The sequence below is a fragment of the Salvelinus sp. IW2-2015 genome, linkage group LG23 (assembly GCF_002910315.2).
Source record: "Salvelinus sp. IW2-2015 linkage group LG23, ASM291031v2, whole genome shotgun sequence".
Classification (NCBI taxonomy): Eukaryota; Metazoa; Chordata; class Actinopteri; order Salmoniformes; family Salmonidae; genus Salvelinus; species Salvelinus sp. IW2-2015.
Genome location: NC_036863.1, coordinates 9022729 through 9039014, shown reverse-complemented (window position 1 = coordinate 9039014; position 16286 = coordinate 9022729). Strand labels below are relative to the sequence as shown.

At 40.2% G+C, this 16286-nt stretch overlaps 1 protein-coding gene across 1 annotated transcript; it reads left to right on the top strand.

Moving 5' to 3' along the window:
- Positions 1-20: 20 nt before the first annotated feature.
- Positions 21-16040, top strand: LOC111950532 (oocyte zinc finger protein XlCOF6.1). The gene is made up of 2 exons (XM_024134551.2): positions 21-306; positions 13628-16040. Exons 1-2 carry the CDS (start codon positions 114-116, stop codon positions 14437-14439), a joined length of 1005 nt encoding a protein of 334 aa, XP_023990319.1. The 5' UTR covers positions 21-113; the 3' UTR covers positions 14440-16040.
- The last annotated feature ends 246 nt before the right edge of the window (positions 16041-16286 follow it).

Below are 16286 nucleotides of genomic sequence, written 5' to 3'. Positions count from 1 at the left end.
TGTTCGCAGTTGAGGTCACGTGGTCTTGGGTACATTTTGTCTGAGAGGTTTATTCCATACGTAGCGAGTCTACTAGCTAGAAGTGGTCAAGTCTTTCACATTAGGTCTTCAAAATGTCCAAACTACAGTTGTTGAATGGGTTTCTTACCAAGCGACTAACCGCGGTTGCTGTGGAGATATACGTAGAAGTGGAAAAAACGATAACAGAATACCAGGACGAAATTTCCAGTTCAAAGGAGGAGATCAAGCGTTTACGACGGCTGCTTGATTTGGTTTTCAATCCGGAGATAAAATTACATCGAGCAGGTTTGTAGCAAGTACTGTGTCGAGTCATGGTTTGAAGCATGTAATGTAGGCTACGACCCTAATGGTCAAAGTTACCGTTTATCGTGCTATGGTTGCGGCCATGGGGAGAAAGTGGGATTGGGAATAAGGGTTTCCCAAGCATAGTCCCTGTAAACCAAAGTAAAGACAGTTTCAGGTTCGATATTCGCCTGTAGTTTTCCTTACGTCCACCGACAGCAGTTAGGGACCGTCAACATGGTGACAAATCAAAATGTTCACATTTCAATAGCTCTTTAACCATTACTCCTAACACTTTCAAAACTGGTTCTAGCTAACCCGATGGCATAGGCACACATTGCACACCATTTAGTTTGTCCATTTTCATCTCACATGATTTTACATGAATTTTCCAAAATGTAGAATTTCAATAGCTCCTTGGTCATGTGACCTAGTGACTTCAAACAAGGTTCAGAATGTCCACTCAAGTGGCCCAACACATTGCACACCCTTTAGTTTGTCTATTTTCATCTCACATGGTTTTACATTTAAACTTGACCCCCCAAAACCATCTGGTTCAGATGGTTTAGACCCTTTAAGGTTGCTGCCCCTATCATCTCCAACCTTTTTAACCTCTCTCTCCTTTCTGGGGTGGTTCCCATTGCTTGGAAAGCAGCCACAGAGAGTCCTTGATTTAAAGGGGGAGATCAAGCTGATCCTAACTGTTATATGGCCTATTTCTATTTTGCTTGTTTATCAAAAGTGCGGGAACTTGTCAGTAATCAACTGACTGGCTTTCTTGATGTCTATAGTATTCTCTCTGGTATGCAATCTGGTTTCTGCTCAGGTTATGGATGTCACTGCAACCTTAGTGACTGGAATGAGCTGCAACAAACACTCAAACTGGACAGTTTTATCTCAATCTCTTCATTCAAAGACTCAATCATGGACACTTACTGACAGTTGTGGCTGCTTTGCGTGATGTATTGTTGTCTCTACCTTCTTGTGCTGTTGTCTGTGCCCAATAATGGTTTTACCATGTTTTGTGCTGCTACCATGTTGTGTTGCTACCATGATGTGTCGCTGCCCTTGCTATGTTGTTGTCTTATATTTCTCTTTATGTAGTATTGTCTCTATTGTCGTGGTGTGTGTTTTGTCCTATATTTATTAATAAAAGTGCCATGATAGTAGTGACTTATAAATATATTATATCATTATTTTGTAGTTCTTCAAAGTAAATGAGGTATACTTCTAGGATGGCTGAATACCAACTATCAATCACTTAGATCATGTATTTTCAGGTAGAGGTACAGTTGAAGTCAGAAGTTTACATACACTTATGTTGGAGTCATTAACTTGTTTTTCCAACCACTCCACAAATTTCTTGTTAACAAACTATAGTTTTGGCAAGTCGGTTAGGACATCTACTGTGTGCATGACACAAGTAATTTTTCCAACAATTGTTTTACAGACAGATTATTTAACTTATAATTCACTGTATCACAATTCCAGTGGGTCAGAAGTTTACATACACTAAGTTAACTGTTCCTTTTAAACAGCTTGGAAAATTCCAGAAAATTATGTCATGGCTTTAGAAACTTCTGATAGGCTAATTGACATCATTTGAGTCAATTGGAGGTGTACCTGTGGATGTATTTCAAGGCCTAACTTCAAACTCAGCGCCTCTTTGCTTGACATCATGGGAAAATCATAAGAAATCAGCCAAGACCCCAGAAAAAAAATTGTAGACACAAGTCTGGTTCATCCTTAGAAGCAATTTCCAAATGCCTGAAGTTACCACGTTCAGCTGTACAAACAATTGTACGCAAGTTTAAACACCATGGGTCCACGCAACCATCATACTGCTCAGGAAAGAGACGCGTTCTGTCTTCTAGAGATGCATGTACTTTGGTGCGAAAAGTGCAAATCAATCCCAGAACAACAGCAAAGGACCTTGTGAAGATGCTGGAGGAAACAGGTACAAAAGTATCTATATCCACAGTAAAACGAGTCCTATATCGACAACCTGGAAGGCCGCTCAGCAAGGAATAAGCCACTGCTCCAAAACAGCCATAAAAAAGCCAGACTACGGTTTGCATAAGGGGACAAAGATTGTACTTTTTGGAGAAATGTCCCAATGAAACAAAATACTACTATTTGGCCATGATGACCATCGTTATGTTTGGAGGGAAAAGGGGGAGGCTTGCAAGCTGACAAACACCATCCCAACCGTGAGGTACGGGGGTGGCAGCATCATGTTGTGGGGGTGCTTTACTGCAGGAGGAACTGGTGCACTTCACAAAATAGATGGCATCATGAGAATGGAAATTTATGTGGATATATTGAAGCAACATCTCAAGACATCAGTCAGGAAGTTAAAGCTTGGTTGCAAATGGGTCTTCCAAATGGACAATGACTCCAAGCATACTTCCAAAGTTATGGCTTAAGGACAACAAAGTCAAGGTATTGGAGTGGCCATCACAAAGCCCTGACCTCAATCTTATAGAACATTTGTGGGCAGAACTGAAAAAGCGTGTGCGAGCAAGGAGGCCTACAAACCTGACTCAGTTACACCAGCTCTGTCAGGAGGAATGGGCCAAAATTCACCCAACTTATTGTGGGAAGCTTGTGGAAGGCTACCCGAAATGTTTGACCCAAGTTAAACAATTTAAAGGCAATGCTACCAAATACACTAAATTTAGTATGTAAACTTCTGACCCCACAGGGAGTGTGATGAAAGAAATAAAAGCTGAAATAAATAATTCTTTCTGGTATTGTTCTGACATTTCACATTCTTAAAATAAAGTGGTGATCCTAACTGACCTAAGACAGGGAGTTTTTACTAGGGATTAAATGTCAGGAATTGTGAAAAACTGAGTTTAAATGTATTTGCCTAAGGTGTATGTAAACTTCCGACTTCAACTGTACCTTGGACAGTACCTGGACAAGTAGATGCGCAATGGATTATGGTAATTGTAGTTAAGTACCACGTGTTATGCGCAAACCTGTAGAATTTTGGCCTGTTGGAAACTACTACTCCTTACTACACTGCTCAAAAAAATAAAGGGAACACTTAAACAACACAATGTAACTCCAAGTCAATCACACTTCTGTGAAATCAAACTGTCCACTTAGGAAGCAACACTGATTGACAATAAATTTCACATGCTGTTGTGCAAATGGAATAGACAAAAGGTGGAAATTATAGGCAATTAGCAAGACACCCCCAATAAAGGAGTGATTCTGCAGGTGGTGACCACAGACCAMTTCTCAGTTCCTATGCTTCCTGGCTGATGTTTTGGTCACTTTTGAATGCTGGCGGTGCTCTCACTCTAGTGGTAGCATGAGACGGAGTCTACAACCCACACAAGTGGCTCAGGTAGTGCAGCTCATCCAGGATGGCACATCTATGCGAGCTGTGGCAAGAAGGTTTGCTGTGTCTGTCAGCGTAGTGTCCAGAGCATGGAGGCGCTACCAGGAGACAGGCCAGTACATCAGGAGACGTGGAGGAGGCCGTAGGAGGGCAACAACCCAGCAGCAGGACCGCTACCTCCGCCTTTGTGCAAGGAGGAGCACTGCCAGAGCCCTGCAAAATGACCTCCAGCAGGCCACAAATGTGCATGTGTCTGTGCATGTGTCTGCTCAAACGTTTAGTTGTTTTAAAAAAACAAATTACAGACATTTTGGTTTATTGCTCAGCACTAGGAGGATGTGACTGCGTGTGACCTGATCAATGTGTGGCCATTTTTGAAATTGCGAAATTCGTGCAGCAGCCCTATCAGCCAAAGACACGTATTACTAAGACGGGGAACATTTAGCATTTCCCATAAGAAAACATGTCAAACTTCGCCACCATTCTAACACTTAATTGGGCATGCACAGAACTGTGTACTGGATAGCTACAATAGTGCCACTGATGAATAAAAACAGCCTTACAGAAGTATCTGCCTGTGTGCACAGGGGTTTCCCCCTACCACTCTAAAATGTGTATTTTCCCAACAATGATGATATCCATGAACTTGTAAGTTGTTGGGTATAAAAATGTTTTAAATCTTAATGACAAAGTATATATTTTGCTGACAAGGTCAAGCTCAACTGTGAAGCATCTTATTCGGTTGGATGTGGGTACAGTTGAGATCCACTTATCTTGAATACGTGTCTTGAAACATTACAAACAGGTTGCATGTTATCTTCATGAATATCACATTTTAAGCGGAGTTGTCTATTTTACGTGCTGGATTTACTGTAGCTAGTTAGCTACTACTACTAGCCCCATCTAGAAGGGATGCAGCTTCTGTCAAAACTGTCATACTGACGCTTGTAAAAGGAGACTGAATCTGTCTGCAGATGTTGGGAGAGTGTTAAGCGTTAGTTTGATTGGAGTAATGCTGCGTTCATAACATCTCGTTAATTTGTAAATGCCAGTATACGACTGGGAAAAATCTAATTCAACGCCCCTCCAACTAGTAATTACTAGTGGGAAACTTGTCTATCATCTCTGAGCTCTGACTTATCCCACTTGCTAAACTGTGATGTCACATACTAAGGAAATTACTTCTAATAGTGTTTGCACATACAGCGACTACAGCAGATGTAGACTTTACCGTGAAATGCTTGCTTACGAGCACTTCCCAACAATGTGGAATTAAAAAATAGTAACACGAGGATTAAAATACACAAGAATGAAGCTATATACAGGGAGTACCAGTACCAGATCAATGTGACTAGGCATCAGAATAAAAAAATAGAGTAGCAGGTGTGTGTGTGTGTGTGTGTGAGTACCTTCAGAAAGTATTCACACCCCTTGATTTCTTTTTCCCCCACTCATTTTGTTTCAGTTGAGTTTAAAATGTATTAAATTGACATTTTGTCCCCCACTGGACTACACACAGTGCTCCATAATGTCAAAGTGGAATTATGTTTTTGAAATGTTTACAAATTAATTCAAAAAAGAAATGCTGAAATGTCTTGAGTCATTTAAGAATTCAACCCCTTTGTTATGGCAAGCCTAAATAATTTCAGGAGTAAACATTTGCTCAAGTCGCATAATAAGTTGCATGGACTCACTGTGTGCAATAAGGTTTAACATGATTTTTGAATGACCTCATACAATTGTCTGTAAGGTCCCTCAGTCGAGCAGTGAATTTCAAACACAGATTCAGGGAGTTTTTCCAATGTCTCGCGAAGAAGGGCACCTATTGGTAGATGGGTAAAAAAATCTAACTTTGAATATCCCTTTGAGCATGGTGAAGTTATTAATTACACTTTGGGTGTTGTACCAAATACACCCAGTCACCACAAAGATACAGGCGTCCGTCCTAACTCAGTTGCTGGAGAGGAAGGACACCCCTCAAGGATTTCAACATGATGCCAATGGTGACTAAAACAGTTACAGTTAATGGCTGTGATGGGAGAAAATGGAGGATGGATGAACAGCATTGTACTTACTTCACAATACTAACCTAAATGACAGAGGGAAAAGGAAGCCTGTACAGAATAAAACATATTATAAAACATGCATCCTGTTTGCAACAAGGCACTAAAGTAATACTGCAAAAAATGTGTCAAAACTAATTTTGGGTCAAATTCAACACAACACATTATTGAGTAAGGACTGGGGAGTTTTTCAGGATAAAAAAATCTATGGAATGGAGCTAAGCACAGACAAAATCCTAGAGAATAACTTGGTTCAGTCTGCTTTCCACCAGACACTGGGAGATGAATTCACCTTTCAGTAGGACAATAGCCCAAAACACAAGGCCAAATCTACACTGGAGTTGCTTACCAATAAGACAGTGAATGTTCCGAGTTACAGTTTAGACTTAAATCTGCTTAAAAATCTGTGGCAAGACTTGAAAATGGTTGTCTAGCAATGATCAACAACCAATTTGACAGAGCTTGGAATAATTTTTTAAAAGAATAATGGGCAAATATTGTACAATCCAGGTGTGCAAAGCTCTTAGAAACGTACCCAGAAAGACACACAGCTGTAATCGCTACCAAAGGTGATTCTAACGTATTCACTCGGGTGTGAATACTTATGTATTTCATTTTTTATGAATTTGCGAACAGTTCTAAACATGTTTTCACTTTCTCATTATGAGATATTGTGTGTAGATGGGTAAAATAATATCAATTTAATACATTTTGAATTCTGTCTAACACAACTTAATGTGGCACAAGTCAAGGTGTATGAATACTGTCTGAAGGCACTGTGTATAATCTTGTGAGTGTGCATAGAGTCAGTGGAAGATAGTCCGCACAACCCTATAGCACTTTGTGGTCGAGGGCAGTGCAATTGCCATACCGGTGATGCAGCCAGTCAAGATGCTCTCAATGGTGTGGCTCGATGCTTGGAAGGTGCTATGGTGTTGAACGCTGAGCTGTAGTCTAGGGCTGGGAATGGCCATGGACCTCATGATACGATACTATCATGATACTTTCATGCCGATTTGATATGTATTGCGATTCGATGTTCCAAACATATTACTATTACATATTACTCACCATATGTCTGTTGCAGAGGATAAGAGAGCCATGAGAAAACAGACACGTTTTGATCAGTCATGGAAATAATAGTGCTAAAAACAAATTGGCTCACTATTTAAAAAGATGGGAAAACAATCAAATAAAGGAAAAATACTGGAGTTTTGGTGCAAGTACAGCCAACTAGCGCAAAAATCATATTGCGATATTGGTCAAACGATACGGTATATTGTCAAATAATAAACTCCCATTTTCAGGACCCTGTCTTTCAAAGATAATTTGTAAAAATCCAAGTAACTTCACAGATCTTCATTGTAAAGGGTTTAAACACAGTTTCCCATGCTTGTTCAATGAACCATAAACAATTAATGAACATGCACCTGTGGAATGGTCGTTAAGACACTAACGGATTACAGACGGTAGGCAGTTAAGGTCACAGTTATGAAAACTTAGGACACTAAAGAGGCCTTTCTACTGACTCTGAAAAACACAAAAAGAAAGATGCCCAGGGTTCCTGCTCATCTGCGTGAGCATGCCTTAAGCATGCTGCAAGGAGGCATGAGGACTGCAGATGTGGCCAGGGCAATAAAGTGCAATTTCCGTACTGCGAGACGCCTAAGGCAACAGGGAGACAGGACGGACAGCTGATCGTCCTCGCAGTGGCAACACCTGCACAGGATCGCTACATCCGAACATCACACCTGCGAGACAGGTACAGGGTGGCAACAACAACTGCCCGAGTTACACCAGGAATGCACAATCCCTCCAGCAGTGCTCAGACTGTCTGCAATAGGCTGAGAGAGGCTGGACTGAGGGCTTGTAGGCCTGTTGTAAAGCAGGTCCTCACCAGACATCACCGGCAACAAYGTCGCCTATGGGCACAAACCCACCGTCGCTGGACCAGACAGGACTGGCAAAAAGTGCTCTTCACTGACGAGTCGCGGTTTTTCCTCATCGGGCTGATGGTCGGATTTGTGTTTATCGTCGAAGGAATGAGCGTTACACCGAGGCCTGTACTCTGAAGGTGGATCGATTTGGAGATGGAGGGTCCGTCATGGTCTGGGGCAGTGTGTCACAGCATCATCGGACTGAGCTTGTTGTCATTGCAGGCAATCTCAACGCTGTGCATTACAGGGAAGACATCCTCCTCCCTCATGTGGTACCCTTCCTGCAGGCTCATCCTGACATGACCCTCCAGCATGACAATGCCACCAGCCATACTGCTCGTTCTGTGCGTGATTTCCTGCAAGACAGGAATGTCAGTGTTCTGCCATGTCCAGCGAAGAGCCCGGATCTCAATACCATTGAGCAAGTCTGGGATCTGTTGGATCGGAGGGCGAGGGCCATTCCCCCCAGAAATGTCCGGGAACTTGCAGTTGCCTTGGTGGAAGAGTGGGGTAACATCTCACAGAAAGAACTGGCAAATCTGGTACAGTTCATGAGGAGGAGATGCACTGCAGTACTTAATGCACTGCAGTACTTAATGCAGCTGGTGGCCACACCAGATACTGACTGTTACTTTTGATTTTGACCCCCACCTTTGTTCAGGGACACATTGTTTCATTTCTGTTAGTCATTTCTGTCTGTGTCTCTCTCTCTCTGTATCATGAGGCTGTATGTATTGTTACATATTCATTTGACCAAGGTAATGAACTGCCCATTGATCAGCACAGCAATTGATAAAACAGGACCATGTTTGCTAAACAAGTGTTTCTGATTTTGTCAATATTACTGTTGAAGGATTTCGTTTCCTATATGTTCATTAACCAATTTAATTATACAAAGCAAACACCATTTCTAAGAATATGTAAGATCCTTATTTGCATAAAATAGACATAGACCCGTGTCCAAATTAATCAATAGTGTTTATTATCGAGAAATCTCTGACGTGCATATACAAAAATGTTCTTTTATCCCTTCTATTACTAACGCACATACATACACACATATCTGCATTATCTCCTGAAATCTCTCCTCAGTTTATTACCACTTAGCTGACAGTTCCAGCTCCCCCCCTAAAAATATGAGTGACCTCTATATATGAGTGACTTTCCAACATGCCACAATCTGTTATTATGTTGGACACCTACTGACCTGAAAATGTTTTATGAAATATATATTTTTGTCAATGACATGTATTGCTAATATAAAGGTTTAAGGAAATACCGGCAGGCACCACATTACTACAGTGCAAAGCTGCTCGCTCAATCTAGCATGATGGTCTTTTAAGTATAAAAGCACAGCTTGCTTTCATAGAAAGAAAAAAAAAGCTTGGAACGGGTTGGAGTGTGTGTGCGAAGAATCCAATACTTTAACTTGTATGCAGTTCAAATCACATTATTGTGGGAGCACCTCCTCTGAGTATGAATTAGGCTATTTGAGAAGGTTTAAATCCTAAGCAACCTGCATGCACATTGTTTGAAGTACAATAGGCCAACCGCTTCTGTAGTAGGTCAAAGCAGGGTGTTGGGAAAAACTTGGTAGAGCATGAATGGAGTAGGCATTGTGGTGCTCGTGAATTTCCTTTCTTTAGACCAATGTGTACTTCACACTTAAAACGTAGAATTTTGTTTAGAATAATATATTATTACAAGTTATTTCTCACTCGCCCGTCAAAATAAACATAACTTTCTAACTAGCGCCCAGCTGTTGTTGTTGCATGCTAACCACCATGAACTAGCTCTGGTGGTTAAGGTTATATCTATCCCCTATTCATTTGTACATGGTGGTGACCCCAGCACCCCCCACACCTTTGCCACCACTGCTGATAAAAATACTAGGGGATTTTGGTAAGTATGACGTCGGTTTTGACAGACGTTGCATCCCTTCCACCCATGACCCTGCTTTGGCTGGCTGGCTAGTTAGTTTAGCTAGATGGATAATTGTAGGTAATATAGCTAGTCATTGTAGCTAACTAATTATAAGCTTGAACTTTGTGTGTGTGTGCGCGCATCTGGGAACATAACATGATAATGGCAGTTTTGTTTTCTAATGCCATGACTTATGCTGACCAAACCGGCCACGTTGCAAAATACATTCACACATACATGTTATTCAATCATTTCATTATTCAATCACTTAGCGCCTGCGTAGCCAGGCTAAAATATAACTTGGTTTGACACAGAACAAAAATAAAATGCTGTATGCAACAATTTCAATAATTTTACTGAGTTACAGTTCATATAACAAAATCAGTCAATTTAAATAAATTCATTAAGCTCTAATCTATGGATTTCACATGACTGTGAATACACATATGCATCTGTTGGTCACAGATACCTTAAAAAAGAGGTAGGGTTATGGATCAGAAAACCAGTACGTATCTGGTGTGACCACCACTTGACTCATGACTTATCTTGGTAAAGGAGAAACATCCCTGTTAGTGAGCATAAATACATTTGTGCACAAAATTTGAGAACAACATTTTTCCTGTGCGTATGGAACATTTCTGGGATCTTTTATTTCAGCTCATGAAACATGGGCCTAACACTGTTGCTTTTCGTTCAGTATATTTTAGACGCTTGCCGTGCTGAATATCCCACCTCTCTCACCTACTTATAGATTTTTAAGAGCATATACTAGAGGTTGACCGATTTATGATTTTTCAACGCCGATACCGATTTTATTGGAGGACAAAAAAAAGCCGATACCGATTAATCGGCTGATTTAAAAAAATATATATATATATATTTTTTATTATTTTATATATATATTATATAATATTATTATATTTATATATATATATATATATTATATATATATATATTATGTAATATATGTGGACAATTACAACAATACTGAAGAAACACTTAACTTAATATAATACATCAATAAAATCAATTTAGCCTCAAATAAATAATGAAACATGTTCAATTTGGTTTAAATAATGCAAAAACAAAGTGTTGGGGAAGAAAGTAAGTGCAATATGTGCCATGTAAAAAAGCTAACGTTTAAGTTCCTTGCTCAGAGCATATGAAAGCTGGTGTTCCTTTTAACATGAGTCTTCAATATTTCCAGGTAAGAAGTTTTAGGTTGTAGTTATTATAGGACTATTTCTCTCTATACCATTTGTATTTCATAATCCTTTGACTATTGGATATTCTAATAGGTACTTTAGTATTGCCAGCCTAATCTCGGGAGTTGATAGACTTGAAGTCATAAACAGCGCAATGCTTGAAGCACAGCGAAGAGCTGCTGGAAAATGCAGGAAAGTGCTTTTGAATGAATGCTTACGAGCCTGCTGCTGCCTACCACCGCTCAGTCAGACTTAATTATAATATAATAAACACACAGAAATACGAGCCTTAGGTCATTAATTGGTCAAATCCGGAACTATCATTTTGAAAATAAAACGTTTATTCTTCAGTGAAATATGAAACCGTTCCGTATTTCATCTAACGGGCATCCCTAAGTCTAATTATTGCTGTTACATTGCACAGCTTCAATGTTATGTCATAATTAATTTGCCAGAATTGTACATAATATGGTCTTTGTTCGGAAGAAATGATCTTCACACAGTTCGCAACGGACCAGGCGGCCCAAACTGCTGCATATACCCTGACTCTGCTTGGACGGAACGCAAGGAAGTGACATTTCCCTAGTTAAAGAAATTCATGTTAGCAGGCAATATTAACTAAATATGCAGGTTTAAAAAATATATACTTGTTTATTGATTTTAATAAAGGCATTGATGCTTATGGTTAGGTACACATTGGTGCACCGACATGCGCTTGTTAAATCACCCGTTTGGCGAAGTAGGCTATGATTCAATGATAAATTAACAGGCACCGCATCGATTATATGCAACGCAGGACAAGCTAGATAAACTAGTAATATCATCAACCATGTGTAGTTAACTAGTGATTATGTTAAGATTGATTGTTTTTTGTAAGATACGTTTAATGCTAGCTAGCACCTTACCTTGGCTCCTTGCTGCCCTCGCATAACAGGTAGTCAGCCTGCCACGCAGTCTCCTCATGGAGTGCAATATCAAATCAAATGTATTTGTCACATACACATGGTTAGCAGATGTTAATGTGAGTGTAGCGAAATCTTTGTGCTTCTAGTTCTGACCATGCAGTAATATCTAACAAGTAATATAACCTAACAATTTCACAACAACTACCTTATACACACAAGTGTAAAGGAATGAATACGAATATGTACATAAAAATACATGAGTGAGTGATGCCCGAACGGCATAGGCAAGATGCAGTAGATGGTATAGAGTACAGTATATACATATGAGATGAGTAATATAGGGTATGAAAACATTATATAAAGTGGCATTGTTTAAAGTGGCTAGTGATGCATTTAATTACATCAAGATGCAGTAGATGGTATAGCGTACAGTATATACATATGAGATGAGTAATGTAGGGTATGTAAGCATTATATAAAGTGGCTATTACAATTTTTTTACATCAATTTTTCCATTATTAAAGTGGCTAGAGTTGAGTCAGTATGTTGGCAGCAGCCACTCAATGTTAGTGATGGCTGTTTAACAGTCTGATGGCCTTGAGATAGAAGCTGTTTTTCAGTCTCTTGGTCCCCGCTTTGATGCACCTGTACTGACCTCGCCTTCTGGATGATAGCGGGGTGAACAGGCAATGGCTCGAGTGGTTGTTGTCCTTGATGATCTTTTTGTCCTTCCTGTGACATCGGGTGGTGTAGGTGTCCTGGAGGGCAGGTAGTTTGCACCCAGTGATGTGTTGTGCAGACCTCACTACCCTCTGTAGAGCCTTACGGTTATGGGCGGAGCAGCTGCCGTACCAGGCGGTGATACAGCCCGACAGGATGCTCTCGGTTGTGCGTCTGTAAAAGTTTGTGAGTGTTTTTGGTGACAAGCCGGTGTCCAAAAATGCTGATTACCGATTATGAAAACTTGAAATTGGCCCTAATTAAACGGCCATTCCGATTAATCAGTCGACCTCTAGCATATATACTCATGTGGGTGATTTTAAAAGATGAACAAGGTCCACACTCCAGTCCAATTGGTGGCTGTAATGCACCTTAGAGTTGGTTGCCAACTGCCATATAACATTTGAAGAAATTATTCAAAGAAAACTAACAAGGTTTAGCTTTTTAACAGTGGATAAATTGTTGGAGTACACACAATTTTGTAGGACTCAAAATGGATAACCGTTTATACTAGGATCCAGCAAAAAAAGTAAACATATGCATTTCAGATAAAATAACCCAATGTCTATCTCCCAAGATAAATTGTCTAGCAACAGAAAGCTAGCTAAATGTCCGTGAATGTTTTTCATGTGTGTTTTCAACCTGTCCCCAAGTTAATGTAGTTGGTTCACAGTTGGTTTTGATATTTTAACATGCATGCCATGAACGCGTTTGATGGGGATAGATATTAGTGGGGTCAGCATATTAGTCATTTTGTCAACATTTGAACGCTGAAAGTAAAATTTAGCAAGCCGCAGACTAGGCTAGCAACAGCTGGCCCATGGCACTTTCCAGAAAGAGCATTGGGTTGTGGATTTTGCAATTGATTTGAGCGCCAACAGAGTTTTAAATATTTTTCCCAAATATTTTTCCCAATCTTATTACAGTAAAGAAATAAAAAGTGGTGTTCACAATGTTCACGTATTAGCGTTAATGAACATTGTAAATCGTAGGACTTAGTCGTTTTGAGTGTAGAATGATGGAAGATCAGGCAACAGAGGCCTCAAGGTTCTCTGGGAGAATCCGATAAAAAGGCATGCGGTCAGACTGCTCCCAACTCAAAGCAACCATGCGTCTATCCAGTATAAATGGACTGTAAGTGTACCAACTAACCATGTAAGACAATGGTTAAGGAATTAATAGTTTTTGAAAGATTCTTCTTTCCTATCCTTTTCTCCAGACCTCCATCAGCTCTGTCTCCCAGAAGAGGTCCCCCCTGAACAGCAGCAGTGGAGCCCCAGTCTGAAGCAGGAGAATCCAGAGACCACACAAATTAAAGAGGAACATGAGGAACTCTGGACCAGTCAGGGGGGAGAGCAGCTTAAAGAGCTAGAGTCGGATACCAAAGAATTCATATTTACTCCTGCTTTTGTCGAAAATCAGGGCCCACCTCAGCCCTCACATCTTTTCCAAATGCAAATTGTGGAGTCCCCTACCAGTACAACTAAAGAGATCAAGATGAAACCAAGTCACATTGGTGAAAACCCTTGTCTTGTTTGTGGCAAATGTTTCAACTGTAAATCTGCTCTGGAAAGGCATATGAGGGCCCATACTGGGGAGAAACCTTATTGCTGCAGTGAATGTGGCAAATGCTTTAGTCAGATCGGACATCTGACAGTGCATATGAGGGGACACACAGGGGAGAAACCATTTAGGTGTAATATTTGTGGCAAACTGTTTTATTGGGAATCTGATCTGAAAAGGCATAAGAGGACCCATACCGGGGAGAAACCTTATGGCTGCAATGAATGTGGCAAATGCTTCCGTCAGATCGGACATCTGACTGTGCATATGAGGCGACACTCAGGGGAGAAACCACACAAGTGTCCTCTGTGCAGAAAATGTTTTACCACAGCATTTCAATTAAGATTACATACAGCAAGTCATACAGGGGAGAAACAGTATTGCTGTCAATATTGTGGTAAATGCTTCAACCAGAAAATAAGTCTGACTAAACATTTGAGTGCACACACAGGGGAGAAATTACAGTAGTGCAAGGAATGTGGCAAATCCTTCAGATAGAAGGGAACTCTGAGCAACCATATGAGGCATCACACATAGGAGGAAATAATGCAGAAAATTTTTCAACCTGAGTGGAAAACTGAACATTTTGATTATTCACACTGGAGAGAAACAATATACAGTGGGTATAAAAAAAAAAGTATTCACTCCTTTTGACTTTTTCAAGTTGTGTTATAATGTTGGGTTGAAATGCTGGCCTGCCTCTAACATTTATGCTACCTGCCAACCCATTTGTTGCCATTTGTTCCATTGTTTATGTTTGTTCTTGGTGTCTGTTTCTTTTATGGTATGCACGCTATACAATGTAAGCTCACCACTTTGCTGTAATCAGATAACTGGACATTATTTCATTAAGGAAATAAATACATATTTCCTTTATTATCTCTGACGATGTCAAATGACCATGCTGACATATATTCAAGCTCTGAAAGTGTAAGGACATTTTCTGAGTGATTTATAATAATCAATAAATGTACCGTACCATATTAAACATTGATTAAGGAATACATTTTTTGAGAAGGATTATTTTCCTATCCTCCTCTGAGGATAGGAGAGGATGTTCCCTCTTAGTATCAGCACTGTGAGCAGGAATGAAGCAGGACTCAGACCCCACACAGATTAAAGAGGAACATGAAGATTTCTGGACCAATGAGGCGGGCAGAAGAGCAGCTGGAAGGGCTGAAGAGTTCATATTCACTCCTGCCTTTGTGAAAAGTAAATGTGATCAGGAGGATCGAAACCTTAGCCCTCAGATATTAACCAAATCCAAATTGGTTAATATCTTTATCCCACCAACACAACTGAAGAGGAACCAGATGGAGACTACAATGGTGTTTCAGAATGTAGCCGTGTGTGTGAAATTACTTGTGTCTGAAATCTGGATAGTCACATTTGTGACCCTCCTCGTGTGGTAAATGTTTCAAATGGAACTCTTATGGAAAGTCATACAAGGGCCCATACTGGGGAGAAACCTTACTGATGCAGTGAATGTGGCAACTGCTTCAGTCACAACTTGCATAATATGAGGGAACACACAAGTGAACACAGTTCAGTGTTCATGTTTGTGGCAAACGTTTCGATTGGGAATCTGATCTGAAAAGGCGTATGAAGGGACACACGGGAGAGACCATACAGATGCTCTTTGTGTAGAAAATACTTAATCAAGGCATGCCAATTAAAAATCCCATGATCATTCACACACCGTGTGTGTGTTCTGGTAACAATCAAGAGACTAGGGAAAAACTCAGTGCAAAGAATGTGGTAAATCCTTCAGGCAGAGGAGTAGCCTGATATGGCATATGAGGAATCGCACAGGAGCAGTTAATGCAGCAAGTACTACAACCGGTGTGGAAAACGGACATTTTATGATTCACACAGAGGTTGCGAGGCGGATGTATTTACAGATGTCCTCAAACATAACCGGCATCCAACAGTCTTAGTGTTCTGGGACAGACAATGTGTACATTGTAAAACAAATGTATGTTTTAATAAAGTTTAACATCCTTCTTGGATATTTTGGGGGGGCATTTTGTTTATATATATATATAAACTCACCCCCCCAAAAAACATTCTCTCACTGTCAACTGTGTTTATTTTCAGCAAACTTAACATGTGTAAATATTTGTATGAACATAAGATTCAACAACTGAGACATAAACTGAACAAATTCCACAGACGTGACTAACAGAAATTGAATAATGTGTCCCTGAACAAAGGGGGGGTCAAAATCAAAAGTAACAGTCAATATCTGGTGTGGCCACCAGCTGCATTAAGTACTGCAGTGCATCTCCTCCTCATGGACTGCACCAGATTGGCCA

Coding starts and splice junctions, on each gene's coding strand:
- LOC111950532 (XM_024134551.2), top strand. CDS start 114: ATGTCCAAACTACAGTTGTTGAATGGGTTTCTTACCAAGCGACTAACC. Junction 307..13,627: donor GATAAAATTACATCGAGCAG/GTTTGTAGCAAG, acceptor CCTTTTCTCCAG/ACCTCCATCAGCTCTGTCTC.